This window comes from Equus asinus, chromosome 6 (assembly GCF_041296235.1).
Source record: "Equus asinus isolate D_3611 breed Donkey chromosome 6, EquAss-T2T_v2, whole genome shotgun sequence".
NCBI classification, from domain to species: Eukaryota; Metazoa; Chordata; class Mammalia; order Perissodactyla; family Equidae; genus Equus; species Equus asinus.
Window position 1 is genome coordinate 55,872,407 of NC_091795.1, and position 18,113 is coordinate 55,890,519.

The following is an 18,113-nucleotide window of genomic DNA, read 5'->3' on the forward strand; positions in this document are numbered from 1 at the left end:
ATACCCACTGATTGATCTGATTCAATAGGAAGTTTGAGTTCAAGATCATAATGAAAGCCAAATGTATGGCTGTTTACATTGTTTGTTCCCAGTACTTTGTCATTTTGCTCATAGTTCTTAGAAAGTAATGTTTTTTACTTACTGCTATTGGTCCTTCAATGCTTGTATGTTCTAAGCCAGGAATCTTCAGGCCTTTTCGTGGAAGGGAGGAAGTTTCAGGCAACATTTCCAGCTTTCTTGCCAAAGGTTGTACTGACTGATTACCAAAATGCACTTTAACCTCTGGCAGTAATTAGAGACAAATTAGAATATTATAAGAAATATTAAATATTAGGCTAGGTTCACCAAAAACAGCTAGTGTTAATAATACTTTTTTTTTTCACATTCACTCAATCAACACACATTGATTCAGTGCCTATATTGTGATAGGCACCGGCTGAGAACAGTAAACATGGTCTCTGTCCTCGAGGAGCTTGAACTACAATTTCTTATGAATAATGATATTTCAACAAATACCAAGCTTCTGCTATTTGGTACTATAGCCACAAAAAGATATAATTCTTCTCTAAAGATTAGAACTAACTACACTATAATACACTACAAGGTTGCCACATAAGCCAAATAAACAGTACACTAAAATCCCTTACTAGTAATGTAATTGATTCCCAAATTTTTGCCTGCAGGTAAAAACTGTAAGTGACCCTTTATTTTCAGAATAATTAATATAAAGCTACAATTTTTTGTATTGGAAGAGTAAGTGCCAGTAATATTAATAATTTTTGTTTGTGATACATATTGAAGATAACTATGAACCTACCAACAGATTAAAAAAAAAGATTTAAAGTAAATAGAACTTGGAAGGAGATATAACATGAGCACTCAGTACTTTCCAGCGATCTGGTGACTGTGCCAAGAGACAGGATTAACATGCTAATTGCTTTTCTGAGCCATTTTTATTATAAATTAAGGTGATTCTTTTTTTAAGATAAAACATTTTCAGTGTAAGTACATGGACTATGAAGGACTGCAGAGTGAGACAAGCAAAGACGCACATAAAAATGATGCCAAGAACTAAAAGCATGATGGAAGAACATGATTTACATGTCTCTGAATGATTAAAAATCTTGCCAGCATAGTAAAACCAGAAAGAGAACTTCGCGTGAGCAAGAAATTTGCCTAAGGACCACTGCTCTCGCATAGAGTGCTAGGAGACTGAAAGAAGAAAAGCTCTGAGGCTCTTGGACAGTAAGGGGAGTCTCCACGGCAGAGATGAGGCTAGAGATAACATTCCAACCAACCTCGACAGGAAGCTACAGGACTAACTCAAATAAAGATGAGCTTAAACAAGCTGGTCGTAATATGCAGACAGAGTTAAACATGCAATTCTTACTGATGGTGCCTTTAAGCAAAGGTAGGCTTAGCCCCCAAATATGGAACTACAGAGCTGGAGAAGGCACAGTTCAATTCATTTCTGAGGAGGGGGCATCCCAGGCACATAAGCATTTATATTCAATTTATGTACTTGCTCTGGATAGTTCTTGCGTTGAATTTGTTGGTCATGAACATCTTGTATATTCTAACTCAGATCTAGAAAGGAAAGTATTTGAAGCCAATATACTTAGCTTCTCTGATTTCTAGGAATGAAAAATCAGAAAGCCAGCAAGCCCAAAGAAAGATCATCTCATCTCTGGCAAGTCTTTGTGTCAATTTGAGAACAGATGGTGTCCGTTTCTAGCAGGAACCAAGGAAAGACATGAGCAAATGGATAAACAGGAGGTCGAACACCTTTATGATTGTTCCCAAATTAGGTATTCATACCGGGCTTCTATCACGTTGTATGAAGTGATTTCCTGGAATATGGGATAAACTCATTTTTAAAAAATAGAATAGTTTTTGAAAATTAAAATCATTACTTTTGAAATTATCTGCCATTTCTTCTGTGCCACTAATGTGCATAATTGAGTTACATGTGGTTTGAGATTGTTTTCTACAGCTTCACTGAATAGTCAGATAAGGAACTAGATGAAGCAAGTTTATTCAAATTATGTCAGACACAAGATTTAAACAGGGTATGTGTACTTAGGTCTGTATATACAAAGCTAAACTTGGGTCAGCAGATTAAAAAAAAGCTCAGACAAATCTAAAGCAGGTGTTTTCATAGATAGAATTCAAATGAGGTTATTCTACTGAGAATCTACAGAATATAAAAAAAGAAAAGAAATGGTTAGATTGGCTAGGAAGAAAGAAGTAAGGTAACTTCATAAACCTGCTTCTGTTTCATATGCCCCACTGTTTATCAACTAAGAATATAGTTCCTTAAAATCAATGGGTAAACATCAAACCCATCTTTTCTCAATTACAGAAGTTCTTCTAAAGCGTAGAAGAACACAAGATTTGGAGGCAGAAGACCAAGGTCACAGTTTCACCATTTAAGAGCTCATGATTTTGCACAAGTCACTCAACTTCTTTGACTTTCTTGCAAAAAAAAAAAAGAAAACTAAAGATCCTAATATCTACCTCACAGAGTTATGTTTTTTTAACTGAGAAAAAGACATTGATTTAAAACCATAGAAATCCATGATAAAATGAACTGAACTCACAATCATGATTCAATTTGTTTCAGAATTACTTGTTCTCTCATAAAGAAAATCAGAGTATACTGAAAATAGATTTGACACACTGAACAAGTTTATCCACTACCATTTCCCACAAGGATTCTCACTGTTTTTGGTTTCAACAATAGTTTCTGACTAAATAGATAAATTAGCAACCTCTTATTTTCTACCTGTGCTTTAATTCATTAGGAAAATGACTTAGTATTATCTTTCCAAGTTCAGCTTCTAACTCACAAACACCATATAAGTGTGGTCAAGGAAGAGAACACCAAATGTTACGTGAACATGTCTTGGATGCTGCAGCCGTGGCAGAGAGGCTGGTGGCTCCCTCAAGGAATTTTGCTCACTGCTCTGGGTTCCAGGCTTCACTTAGAAATTTGGGGACTACACCTTCTCTGTCAGCTGGGTATTTCTCCTCTGCCACCTCTTTAGCTAAATTCAGAAAGAACTTTAAGTACCAATAGCCTTTCAACAACTCCCTCCCAGGGTTTTTGAAGCTTAAGTATGTATGAGAAAGTAGCACACTATTTACAATGTTTATGTATTCGAACTAGTAGAGAAAGCTTGGTCAACTTCAACCTTACCTGTGGGTGGGTGTGCAAAATGTTCACCATCCCCTTGGGAATTATTCATTTTTGCAATTTCATTAGCATGCACTGGGGGCTCTTCTGTTTTAGCCTCTGATAACTTCAGGAATCCATAATACAATTAAAAAAAGCATTTTAGATTAATTTTGACTAATTCATTGCTTAAGGGATCCAAAGACATAAGTTTAAAAAAAATTACTGTATACTAAATAGATAATGAACAAAATATTCTATTTCTCCAAAGTTTTTAAGATATTTCCAGCATTTTATATCTTCCACTTTTTGAGGTAAGTAAACATTCTCATTTCAAATCACGCAGTGCTAAGAGTCACTAACTAGTATAGTTAGGACTTTGGACTTAGCAAGAAGTGGGTTCAAACCTAGATTTCACCCTTACTAGTCATGTGACCTTGAGCAAGACACTGAGAAATACTCTGAGAAATAAAACCACTGAATTATAAGGTGCTTTTCCATTTAAAATAATCTATATACCACTACCATGATATGCCCGAAGAAGCTACAAATTGGTTTATTTCCATTTCTAAAATGTGATAGTATACTTAAACTAAAGAAATCATTTAAATCTTAGAAAGAATTAAACAAGCTGATAATTCATTTTTCCTTAAAAACAGAGGAAAACCCAATCATATGTAGCTTCTTAGGTAATTCATGGATATCCAAATCATAAGCCCTATATGCTGGGTGACGGATACATGAAGATTCATTATTATAATCAGCTCTTATTTTGTGTGTTTGAAAATTTCCATAGTAAAAAGTCTAAAACAACTCATACACCCCTAAAACATATTACTCAAGAAGCCTAATATAGTTCATTTATAAATTAGAGTGTTAATACTGTCTTCTGACAGCGGTTTTGAATTGGTGTCTATTCTATACCCTTATATTAAAAAAAAACTTTATTAATATCTGTGAGTTTCACCTCCACTGACTAAAAGGAGATTTACTCAAAGATACATAAATCACCTCTTAATCCTAAAACATCTCTTTCTTCTGCTCTTCATTAGGTACCTTGGAGTAAAATAGGTTTTTCAAAGACAGTGAGTGATACAAGCACCTATCATAGTGACTGAAGGGAAGAAAGGCAAACGCCTTTCAAGTGACTGAAAGAGAGTACATATTACGTTTCCCTTTCCCTTCAGGGAGATGTGGGAAAACGGGGAAAGAGAGGCAGCTAGAAAAGGAGAGAGGAAAGAATAAATATTAGCTTTCCTCCCCTCAGCCAAATACATGTTTAATTATCCTTACGAAAAATTAGGCACTTTACAGAAACAGTTCTTAATGTGTGCCAGCAGATGTGACACCGTGACACTGAAGCACCCTGCTTCAAGCTTATCACGGTAAAGCCTGCAGGGAACCCTCGGTGCTAACCGCAGTTGCTGCTTCAAAATAGTAAAATAATCAAGGACAGTGGGAAAGCAAAATATTTTTCTTAATCTTCTTTTATTCATAAAATTAAGGGGAATTTTTTATAAGTATCCCCCCAAATATAAATGGTATTACATTTTTTTGGAGTTAATAATCTCAGTCTTTACTGGGAATTAAAAGGTAGACTGCTGGATGAATTATAAAGTTAAATATAAATGCTTAGAATTGACAAGAAAATATGAATACTCTGAGGAGCTGTGTAGTCCCATGTAAGCTTAAACTCTAACGGCAAAAACGAGGTGTAAATTTTAGGGATAATAGCAATGAAATACTTCCGTTACATTAACATGTTCTGCAGGCACCTGCTTTTTTCTCTTCCTTTCTTCCTCCTGGTCATATTCCTCTTTTGATTTTCTGAAATATACAAAATAAGGTAGAAAAGTAAATTTTGGTCAAAGAACAAATACTCAATAAGCAACATGCTAACCTAAGATTACAGTGTGTGGAGGAATCTGGGAAACAAAGATGGAAATAATCAGGCTTTGCTTAAAGCAGCTTACAATCAACTGAGAAAGACATACATAGGCATATACAGCATAATATAGTTAGTGACATAAGATACAGGTTTACCCATTTATTCTAGAAATGTGAATAACCCCTGCCTGAACAAAGACCAAAAGGCTTGAAATCCTAAACCCAAATTTGAATGGCAAATCCCATTAACACAGACTTTGATCTCTCGAAGAGAGATCAGGTACACCCCTCCGATAAGATCCATTTCTCCCCTCATTCTAGTTTTTCCAATGGCATCTGAGTTATCACCAAGTCCTCCTGATGCCACTATGCCACAGCCATATCAGCTTTTGTAAACTGCTCACTGAGGCAGTCTGATTTAGGAAAATAGCCAAGGTAACTCTTGTGCATGTTCATAACTAAGCTCTGCTACTTATACTGTAGTACACCCCCCAAAAAAAACCCTTAGAAAATAAAATCTCAAAGTACAATGCTGATCAATTTTCAGGCCACCAATCAACTAACAGAAGCAATCAGTACCAGTGAAAACTTTACCAGTCCTCTAACCCTATTACCAAGTACACTCACCTCTTCAAACCTGTAAATTCAAAGCATTCTGTGTTGTCTCAGGCTCCCATTTGCCCCTCGTGGGGAAAGTAGGATCTGGCAGGAAAGGGCTGGGGTCACCTGCACACCTCCCTCCCCGCCCCAGAAGCACCTCTTCCCTGAAATCTAGAGCACTAAGTTCTGGAGCTCCTTCCATAGTTCCCCACTAGGCCCATCCTCCCAACCACCATCCTGCCCAGCCTCCCTTCTGCTTTGGAGCTGGGGACAAGCTGGGTAGGTCGGGGGACTACAGGATGCTAGAAGATAGTCATGTGTATGGTTATAGCCCTCAAAGGCCAAGGCCCCATTCTGCAGGTGACACAGTGGCTGCAGGTATCCTTTTGCCCTAAACCCATACATTATCACAGGAGCTTTAAAAATGAGGTGCTGCAATTTCCCTTCCCTTCCAAAACTCCCAGAGGTCAGGGGACAACAGGCCCAAGGGGGAAAAAAGGCCTTTTTTAGTGGGCTGCACACTCCATGCGAGGCATTTGGCTGAGAATCATATAACTGAGACAAGGAAGAAACCAGCAAGACAGTCATCTGGGATGGCCACAGATGCCTGCAGGTTACTGGCAACCCTGTCAGCTATTTTGTCTGTAGGGTCTGGATGTCCAGCCTCCTCCTGAGAGATACCTAGCATGAGCCACCTCCAGTACCGAGATCCAGAAACCATGGAGTTTCCTGCTCAGCTCAGGCCATTATACGCCTTTCCAGGCACCAGGCTGAGTCTACTGCACCTTGTTCCCAGTGGTGGCTAATTTCTATTCCCATGATGGGAGTGGAAGAAGACGCTCCCATTTGGGCTGGTTTGATATGAGTCATCTGAAAATAATTTTTTCTGTCCATTAAAAAATGTAATATACACATAGTTATAAACAAATAAAATTATAAATAATTTTCAAGGTCTTCAGTAGAGAATTTAGATATTTTTCTAGTTCATAATATTTTGGAGGTAAAAAGCATGTAAACAGATCATATTACAACATTACTAATGATTCATTCAAAACATAATTAAAGAAGGATACCTGAGAACTTCCCTCAGGATTTTCATCTCTTCCTGTTCGAGGTCACTGACCACATCAGAACCATCTGTTAAGCAGTCAGGTAATACACCTGTTCAAAACCAAAGACCACATGGAAGAACATCAACTCAACTGAAAACATTCATTTCTCACTATTCTAGTTCATCAAGAGGTACTAATTAGTTCACTAAGATCTATCACTTAAAAAAATGTTCTAAACTATTATCTTTTTAACTGTGGTCTTTTTAATATTTTCTTGTTTTAGGGAGTCAGCCCCACCAAAAAAAACACAATTTTAACTTGAAACACCTCTTAGTAATTATTAGTATTGCCTATTAAAAATAACAATAATAATATATGGCAATAAAAATTAACATAAGCTATTATCTTCCATAATCATATACTGTCTGAAGATATACCACTGAAATCATTAAGCTCCTAATAATAAAACTATGCTCTCAAAAGTATCTCTTAAGTGGGAAAAGAATTTACAAAACAAAATATGAAATACTTTGTTAATGGAAACTGCATATTAATACTCTTCATTCATACTACAACAAATGCTACTGAAAAGGGCCCTGCTTAGTACATGCAAAAAAGCATGGTGCTAAGCACTTAGGGGGAACATAAAGATGAAAAAAACAATCTCTGCCCTTGGAGCTTCTATTCAGATATTGGGCTAATAACTATAAACCAGGACAGTACCAACTTTGGCCCAAGGTGAATAATAATTCATGGCAAGTAATTTTAAGCATTGGTTTAATTTACTTTATTACTTATATCTTCCTGATAAGCAGGTACACTGGTAATAAGCATTCTGTTCATATCTATAATTATTATATTCCCATGACATTAGTAGCATGTCTCTTAATTTTTACCTTCCATTTCTTTATCCCCATATGACTATGGGATTTTAGATCTGCTCTAAATTAAAGTAGCTTTATTATTCTAATTCCCTTGATGTTTAAACATATTCTTTTAATTAAACTTTTTATTTTGAGATAATTGCAGATTCACATGCAGTCATAAGAAATAATACAGAGAGATGCTATGCACCCTTTACCCAGTTTCCCCAATGGTAACATCTTGCAAAACTACAGTACAGTATCACAAACAGAAAACTGACATCTATGCAACCCATTGATATTAAGTGCGTTTTTGCTCAGTCAAAAGATATAAAATTAGTATTCTCCTAATAATCTTTCCAAGAAAAAATAAAAGAACTAAGAATAATGCAACAGTATACAAAACTTCAAAATCATCAGAATAATGCTCTGATTTGCATTTCTTCCAAATTCTTTGATAAGATACAACCAAGAATCCAGAGATCCTTTGAATTTTTCTCACCACAAAGACAATTTTCAAATGGTCTTCAGTTTTGAGTACAATCAACATCGTTCTAAGGTACTCACCCCTGGCTCTAAGTTAAGAAATAGTCTTAAACACAAGTATTAAAAATTCCGTGGCAGAAACTAAGTATTAGTCTATGTTTAAATGTAAGCAAACTGTCCCACCCTGTGGTTTGACAGCAGCATTATTCAGCATCATTCCCCTTGTCCTCACCTACTAATATAAGCCAGGTTTGTGAAGTTATCAGGCAGCCAAGAACTTAGAGGCAGGGCCCTACCTCACCCCACAAGAGTGACTCATGTTTGGTTTAAGCCAACCATAATGGTCTTATTCCCCCTGCCAGAGGGTTTAAGAAAGGCATGTGACCCCAATCCTGACTAAGAGGACCAGAGGGGAAAACTCCAAGGGGCATTCCATGACAGTGTTGTCTTGCTAACAAAAAGAGATGTACAGTAAGAAACATTTCTTCATGAGACACTGTTGAGTCTGCATTTGATGTAGCCAGAGTTCAATCATGAGAGAAGAGCCTGACAATGGAAGAGTATAAGGATGGAAAGTGTCAGCATCCTTGAAAACATCATTGAGCCACTAAATTCATCAACCCTGGACCTATCTTCCTTCCCTCCCTTCCCCTGGATTTGTTCTGTGAGATGAGAACTGCTTATTACTTAGGCCATTTTCATTGAGGTTTTCTGCTAATGGCAGCCTGAGTCATCCAGCTGATACAAGCTATATACACTAGTTCCTCTTTAATTAAAATCTAAGTGAGTTTCTAGTTAAATTCCAAACTGAAACTACAGAGCGCCAATATCAAGTTCACTCTTTGTTTTATGAAAACTGATGCCCCTAAAACAATTTTAACTAACATAATTATTCAAATTCTCTATCCTAGAGGTCAGAATAAAGTATAGATTCAGGAAAATTCAGAGAAAAGGATTTTCTAAAATAAACCATGGTAGAAAGACAAGAGAAAGAGATTCTTTTCCAAACTTATTTACATCAAAGCAACAGCACAGTGTCATGCATTGTTCAGAGTTAGGGTGGTGTTATCTCCTACCCACAGACAACAGCTCTCTTACTTGCTATGAAAAGCATCTTTGAATTTGAGGGTACAGTTATGATGGTGGTTGGCTCTAAGGGATAGAGTCTCTACTCACATCACTCAAATGAGAGAAGAATCCACAGGGACCCTGCAAGATTCTAATGTTTGCCTTGCAACAACAGAAGCCAGACAAAGACACTACAAAAAAAAAGAAAATTACAGGCCAATATCCATGGTGAACATAGACACAAAAATCCTCAACAAAATATTAGCAAACCAAATTCAACAATACATTAAAAGGATCCCACCATAATCAAATGAGTTTATCCCAGGGATGCAAGGATGGTCCAACATCCACAAATCAATCAACATGACACACCACATTAACAAAACAAAGGATAAAAATCATATGATCATCTCAATAGATGCAGAAAAAGCATTTGAAAAAATTCAACATAAATTTATGACAAAAGCTCTCAACAAAATAAGTATAGAGGGAACATACCTCAACATAATAAAGCCCATATGTGACAAACCCACAGCGAACATCACATTCAATGGTGAAAACCTGAAGACCTTTCCCCTAAGTTCAGGAACATGACAAGGATTCCCACTTTTATTCAATATGGTATTGGAAGTCCTTGCCACAGCAATTAGGCAAGAAAAAGAAATAAAAGGCATCCAAATTGGAAAGGAAGAAGTAAGACTATCATTATTTACAGATGACATGATACTATATATAGAAAACCCTAAAGACTGCACCAAAAAACTTTTTTTTTTTTGCTGAGGAAGATTAGCCCTGAGCTAACATCTGTGCCAAAATTCTTCCACTTTATATGTGGGTTGCTGCCACAGCATGGCTGATGAGTGGCATAGGTCTATGCCCAGGATCTAAACCCACAAACCTGGGCCACCAAAGCAGAGCATGCCAAACTTAACCACTACACCACAGGGCCAGCCCCTCAAAAAACTATTAGAATAAATGAACTCAGCAAAGTTGCAGGATACAAAATTAATATACAGAATTCTGTCATGTTTCTATACACTAATAACAAACAATCAGAAAGAGAAATTAAGAAAACAATCCCATTTACTATTGCATCAGGAAGAATGAATACCTAGGAATAAATTTAACAAAGGAGGTAAAAGACTTGTACTCTGAAAACTATAAGACACTGATGAAAGAAAGTTAAGACAACATCAATAAATGGAAAGATATACTGTGCTCATGATTGAAAAAAATTAATATTGTTAAAATGTCCATACTACCCAATGCAATCTCTATCAAAATACCAATGGCATTTTTCACAGAACTAGAACATAATCCTAAAATTTACATGGAATCACAAGAGCTCCTGAATAGCCAAAGCAATCTTGAGAAAGAAGAACAAAGCTGGAGGTATACTCTCTGATTTCAAACTATACCGCAACGCTGTAGTAATCAAAGCAGTATGGTACTGGCAAAAAACAGACACAGAGATCAAAAGAACAGAACACAGAGCCCAGAAATAAACCCACCCATATATGGTGAATTAATCTTCAACAAAGGAGAGAGAACACAATCTCTTCAATAAATGGTGTTGGGAGAACTGGACAACTACATGCAAAAGAATGAAACTGGATGACAAACCCCTAGCCAGACTCACCAAGAAAAGAAGAGAGAAAGCGCAAATTAATAAAATCAGGAATGACAGAGGAGAAATCACAACAGATACCAATGAAATACAAGAGATCATAAGAGAATACTATGAAAAACTATATGCCAACAAATTGAACAACTTGGAAGAAATGGACAAATTCCTAGACTCCTACAATCTCCCCAAACTGAATCAGGAAGAAATGGAGAATCTGAATAGACCAATCACAAGTAAGGAAATAGAAACGGTAATCAAAAACCTCCCCAAAAACAAGAGTCCAGGACCAGACGGCTTCTCTGGAGAATTCTACCAAACATTCAAAGAAGACTTAATACCTATTCTCCTCAAACTGTTCCAGAAAATTGAGAAAGATGGAGAACTCCCTAACAGATTCTATGAAGCCAACATCACTCTGATCCCCAAACCTGACAAGGACAACACAAAGAAGGAGAACTACAGGCCGATATCACTGATGAACATAGATGCAAAAATCCTCAACAAAATTTTGGCAAACCGATTACAGCAATACATCAAAAAGATTATACACCATGATCAAGTGGGATTTATACCAGGGACACAGGGATGGTTCAACATCCGAAAGTCAATCAACGTGATACACTACATCAACAAAATGAAAAACAAAAACCACATGATCATCTCAATAGACGCAGAGAAAGCATTCGACAAGATCCAACACCCATTTATGATAAAAACCCTCAGTAAAATGGGTATAGAAGGAAAGTACCTCAACATAATAAAGGCCATATATGATAGACCCACAGCCAACATCATACTAAATGGACAAAAGCTGAAAGCCATCCCTCTGAGGACAGGAACAAGACAAGGGTGCCCACTTTCACCACTCCTATTCAACATAGTACTGGAGGTGCTGGCCAGAGCAATTCGGCAGGAAAAAAAAATAAAAGGAATCCAAATAGGTAACGAAGAAGTAAAACTCGCGTTGTTTGCAGACGACATGATCTTATACATAGAAAACCCCAAAGAATCCACAGAAAAACTATTAGAAATAATCAACAACTACAGCAAAGTAGCAGGGTATAAAATTAACGTGCATAAATCAGTAGCATTTCTATACACTAACAATAAACTAACAGAAAAAGAACTCAAGAACTCTATCCCATTCACAATCGCAACGAAAAGAATAAAATACCTTGGGATAAACTTAACCAAGGAAGTGAAGGATCTATACAATGAAAACTACAAGACTTTCTTGAAAGAAATAGGCGATGACATAAAGAGATGGAAAAACATTCCTTGCACATGGATTGGAAGAATAAACATAGTTAAAATGTCCATACTGCCTAAAGCAATATACAGATTCAATGCTATCCCAATCAGAATCCCAAGAACATTCTTCACAGAAATTGAACAAACAATCCTAAAATTCATATGGGGGAACAAAAGACCACGAATTGCTAAAGCAATCCTGAGCAAGAAAAACAAAGCCGGCGGAATCACAATCCCCGATTTCAAAACATACTACAAAGCTACAGTGATCAAAACAGCATGGTACTGGTACAAAAACAGGTCCACAGATCAACGGAACAGAATTGAAAGCCCAGAGATAAAACCACACATCTATGGACAGCTAATCTTCGACAAAGAAGCAGAGGGCCTACAATGGAGAAAAGAAAGTCTCTTCAACAAATGGTGCTGGGAAAACTGGACAGCCACATGCAAAAGATTGAAAATTGACCATTCTTTTTCACCACACACCAAAATAAACTCAAAATGGATCAAAGACCTAAAGATTAGGCCTGAGACAATAAGTCTTTTGGAAGAGAATATAGGCAGTACACTCTTTGACATCAGTTTCAAAAGAATCTTTTTGGACACTATAACTCCTCAGTCGAGGGAAACAATAGAAAGAATAAACAAATGGGACTTCATCAGACTAAAGAGCTTCTTCAAGGCAAGGGAAAAAAGAATTGAAACAAAAAAACAGCTCACTAATTGGGAAAAAATATTTACAAGCCACTTATCCGACAAAGGGTTAATCTCCATAATATACAAAGAACTCACACTGCTTAACAACAAAAAAACAAACAACCCGATCAAAAAATGGGCAGAGGACATGAACAGACATTTCTCAAAAGAAGATATGAATATGGCCAATAGACACATGAAAAGATGTTCATCATCGCTAATCATCAGGGAAATGCAAATCAAAACTACACTAAGATATCACCTTACCCCCGTTAGATTGGCAAAAACATCCAAAACCAAGAACGACAAATGTTGGAGAGGTTGTGGAGAAAGAGGAACCCTCATACACTGTTGGTGGGAATGCAAACTGGTACAGCCACTATGGAAAACAGTATGGAGATTTCTCAAAAAGTTAAAAATAGAAATACCCTATGACCCAGCCATCCCATTACTGGGTATCTATCCTAAGAACCTGATATCAGATATCTCAAGAGTCCGTTGCACCCCTATGTTCATCGCAGCATTATTTACAATAGCCAAGACGTGGAACCAGCCTACATGCCCAGAAACTGATGATTGGATAAAGAAGATGTGGTATATATACACAATGGAATACTACTCAGCCATAAAAAAAGACGAAATTGGCCCATTCACAACAATGTGGATGGACCTCGAGGGCATTATGTTAAGCGAAATAAGTCAGTCAGAGAAAGACGAACTCTATATGACTCCACTCATAGGTGGAAATTAGTATATTGAGAAGGAGATCTGATCGGTGGTTACCAGGGAAAAGGGGGGGTGGGGGGAGGGTACGGAGGGGGAAGTGGTGTACCCACAACATGACTAACAAAAATGTACAACTGAAATCTCACAAGCTTGTAATCCATCATAACATTAATAAAAAAAAAAAAAAAAAAAAAGAATGAAACTGGACCACTACCTTACACCATATACAAAAATAAACTCAAAATGGATTAAAGACTTAAATGTAAGACCTGAAACCATAAACCTACTAGAAGAAAGCATAGGCAGTCAGCCCTTTGACATCGGTCTTAATGATATTTTTTCAGATATATCTCCTCAGGCAAGGGCAAAAAAAAGCAAAAATAAATAAATGGGACCCTATCAAACTAAAAAGCTTTTGCACAGCAAAGGAAACCAGCAACAAAATAAAAAAGAAACCTACTGAATGGAGAAGATATTTGCAAGTCATATGTCCAATAAGGGGTTAATATCCAAAAGAACTCATACAACTTAATATCAAAAAAACCAACAATGTGATTAAAAAGTGGGCAGAGGACCTTAACAGACATTTTTCCAAGGAAGACATACAAATGGTCAACAGGCACATGAAAAGATGCTTAACATCACTAATCATCAGGGAAATACAAATCAAAACCACCATGAAATACGACCTCATGTCTGTCAGAATGGCTATTATCAAAGAAACAAAAAACAACAAGTGTTGATGAAGATGTGGAGAAAAGGGAATGCTCATGCACTGCTAGTGGGAATGTAAACTGGTGCAGCCACTACTGAAAACAGTATGGAAGTTCCTCAAAAATTTTTAAATAGAATTACCATACAATCCAGCAATTCTACTTCTGGGTATTTACTGGAAGAAAATGAACACACTAATTTGAAAAGATACATGCACCCCTATGTTCACTGCAGCATTATTTACAATAGCCAAGATAAGGAAGCAACCTAAGTGTCCATCGATTGATGGATACATAAAGAATACTCTTCAGCCATAAAAAAGAATGAAATCTTGCCATTTGCAACAACATGGATGGAGCTATAGAGGTTATAATGCTAGTGAAATAATTCAGACAGAGAAAGACAAACACCATATGATTTCACTTATATGTGGAATCTAAAAAATACGACAAATGGACAAACAAAACAAAACAAAAACATACTCATAGATACAGAGAACAAACTAGTGGTTGCCAGAGGGGAGGACGGTAGGGGCAGGGGATGCAAAATAGGTGAGGGGATTAAGATGAAAAACTTCAAGTTATAAAATAAATAAGTCATGGGGATATAATATACAGCATAAGGAATATAATCAATAATATTGTAACAACTTTTGGGGGGACAGATGGTAACTAGACTTATCGTGACGATCATTTCATAATGTTTATAAATATCAAATCACCATGTTGTAAAGTTGAAACTAAGAGAATGTTGTATGTCAATAATACTTCAATAAAAAACAGAAACTGAGGGGCTGGCTCCGTGGCTGAGTGGTTAAGTTCGCGCACTCCGCTGCGGCGGCCCAGGGTTCGGATCCTGGGCGCAGACATGGCACCGCTTGTCAGGCCACGTTGAGGCAGCGTCCCACATCCCACAACTAGAAAGACCTGCAACTAAGATATATAACTATGTACCGGGGGTTTGGGAAGATAAAGCAGAAGAAAAAAAAAAAGAAGATTGGCAACAGTTGTTAGCTCAGGTGCCAATCTTTAAAAAACAAAAGAAAAAAAAGAAACTGAGATGTTTTGAGTCAAGATGTCAAATGTAGTTCAAGTACACAAGAAGGGAACAAAAGCAGTAAGAGCTAAGAGAAACTGAGATTAGACAGAGTCAGGGAAAAGATAAAGCCTAAGAGGGTTCCTAGGACCTGAGTTCTGTTTTCTTTTCCACCCGATGGTGGTGCAATCCTATCTGCCCATGGCCTAGAACAGCGGCTCTCAGTGCAATCTCAGGACCACAGCTTTAGTATCGCCTGGGTACTTGTTAAAATTGCAAAGTATTCAGCCCCATTCCAGACCTACTCAATCAGAAACTGGGAGACAGCCATAGGTGTTTCAACAAGCCCTCCAACTGCTTCCACTGCTCACTAAAGCTTGAAAACCACTGTCTCCTACAAAGGCCCTGATGAAACCAGCAAATAGCCATTGATGATTAAGTATCTAGGTACTAAGGTTCTTTCCTTTTTTGCAATTACTGATTATAGCTTTTGGCTGTTTAACCCATCCAGCCTTAACTGTGCTGTTTAGGCAATATGCTATCTGACTCCCACTAGGTTCCTATAGATAACATCTCCCTGGAGCCTGGGTCACCATGGTAATGGCCATGTGAGCTGTTTTTCAGGAATCACAACTCCTTGTCCACTTCAGGCGGGTTGAGACCACCAACCCATCAACCGGGACTGTGCAGACGTCCTATGGGCGACCTTTTGACATCAAGAGGCTAAAAACTCCACCTTCAGATCATGCTAATGCTGCCATTTTGTGAACATGTACCCTATAAAGAGCCATGGAGTCTGACTATGCTTGCACAGATCATAATTACCTCACCTCTCTTCACCTCTGATCACCTACTTCCACATTTCAGACCACCTTGCCCCCTACCCCATAAATATCCCTGAGTCCCTATTTTCAGGGAAGTGAATTTGAGGCTCACGCTCTGGCTTCCTCATGTGGCTGCCTTGTGATTAAACTCTCTGCTGCAATCTCGTCATGTCGGTGTCTGGCTTTCTCAGTGGCAGGCAAAAACGAACCTGGTTCAGTAACACTAACAATGATAAGCCAGAAGGAAAAGAGCAGTCATCTATCTTCTCACTGTAACCCCTCAGAAATACTGAATTCCATACACACACTGGCTAGGCAAAAAAACTGAGCTCTCTGAAACCTAAAGCATCATTAAATCAAATTGTAGTCTGCTTTCTTTGAGATGTCAAACACATAGTGATCAGGTAGTTTACACTCTTGAATCTCTAAAGTCAGCCATAGAGTTTCACGCTTGAAATAAATTTATGCAAGGCAGCTACATTTAAGACCATATTAGAATCAGAATAGTCAAAACTGCAACAACAAAAAAAACGCATTTAGCATTTAGATTTCTAAATTCAACATTTTACCATTTCTCTCTTGAATTATTCGAATGGCTTGCAGCTGCATTTCAATGTTTTTCTGGACCATCATTGTTTTAAAGATAGTAAAATCTTCCGCTGCCAACACAGGTTGCAAAATGGCCTGTGGAAAGAAGTCTCAAGTTAAACAAAGATTCAAATTTTAAAACTATTTTCTACACACTCAAATCATTTCCACTGTAAAATGTGCATTAATTCAAGAATGCTGCAATATTATTTATAATTAGATGACTCAAAAAGACAATTTGAAGATTTTATTCTAAAAGCCTTTAAAGTAGGGTTCTTAAGAGACTGACTCTCCCAACCCCCAGGCCTCCAGGAAGCTAAGGCTGACAGTGATACATTTTCCAAATAAGCAAGTGATGAGTTACTCTGAAAAACAACACAGGAATTGGCCTTACTTTTTTTAAAGTTACCGCTTCAGTATCTTGATTTGTTTTTCAGCCAAAATAATGTAATCTATATGCTTTATATTCTGTCACTTGAAATTTACTGTTTAATGATAAATCAGCAACTACAAAATTATCCCTTAATTAATTAAATAAAAGTAATAAAATAAAAGTAAATACCAAAAAATGGAGTCTGGAAAATAAGTGTAATGAGGTATCAGTAACACGAGAAGGCAATTGTAGTTATTTATATGTAGAAAGTTTTGTGGAAGAGGTAGTTAGAAATTATGATGTAAAATCATTTTCTGGATGGAACAGAAGTCTAACAAATTAAGAAAAAAATAAAGGTATCTACTCTAGAGTTCCCAAATTAACACTTCCTTAACCACAGACAACTACTGCTATGTCAAAAAGCAAACCAATTCCCAAGCTGATTAAAAAGAAGTAGAATAAGATTTGAAATGTGTGAAAAACCAAAAGATAACACTGAGATCTTATCTGTCTTACTAAAATCTTATTTCAAACTTTACATGATATTAATAGAAAAGGTGACCACACAAAATCATGCAGAGGCAACCAAGGGTGTGCCATTGTTTACCAGGTGAACAGCAGCAATAACGTCAGAGAGACATCTCAACAAAAGCTCCACCAAAGAGCTCTAGGCAAAGAGGAGGAAGCCCTTCCCACAACAACCGGCTCACATCCTAGACACCCGCGGTAGAGCTAAACAAAATAAAGTGGAAAAGCAGCTCTCTGTGACAGGAAGTCAACTGCAGGGAAAAAAAGCTGGAAAGTTTCTTTTCCTTTAAATTCACATAAACTGTCCAAAAGGCCCAGGGCAGGGGATGGCAAATAGGCTTTATCTGTTTTTGACTGAAAGTTGCAGCCCAGAGCTCAGTATTGAAAACATTTCTGGGCAGCCTCTGTGATAGATCAGTGATGTCTGCCAGGACCTCTTTATGGGATTATGCCACCACGTAACTTTGGTCTGGGGCTTCCTAGGCTTCTTACTAGTAATATCAAGTACTTTATCCTCATCACCAACAAACACTTGAAGGGCTTACTGATGACAATGTGTCGACAAGAGCTTCTATCAGCAAGTCAGAGTTTGAGTTGATACTTGAAATTATAGTTCA

At 37.3% G+C, this 18,113-nt stretch overlaps 1 protein-coding gene across 3 annotated transcripts in view; it reads right to left on the reverse strand.

Annotated features, from left to right (window-relative positions):
- The window catches only part of CFAP36 (cilia and flagella associated protein 36), a 32,313-nt gene that overhangs the window by 897 nt on the left and 13,303 nt on the right, over positions 1-18,113 (reverse strand). For 2 of the 3 annotated variants that reach the window (XM_014843019.3, XM_070512079.1), the window contains 5 exons: positions 16,577-16,691; positions 6,736-6,823; positions 4,930-5,002; positions 3,200-3,302; positions 143-282 (listed from right to left, as the gene is read on the reverse strand). In XM_014843019.3, the coding sequence (XP_014698505.1) occupies positions 143-282; positions 3,200-3,302; positions 4,930-5,002; positions 6,736-6,823; positions 16,577-16,691 (519 nt within the window). The remainder of the gene's footprint in view (positions 1-142; positions 283-3,199; positions 3,303-4,929; positions 5,003-6,735; positions 6,824-16,576; positions 16,692-18,113) is intronic. The other variant, XM_014843020.3, reaches the window with a different exon arrangement.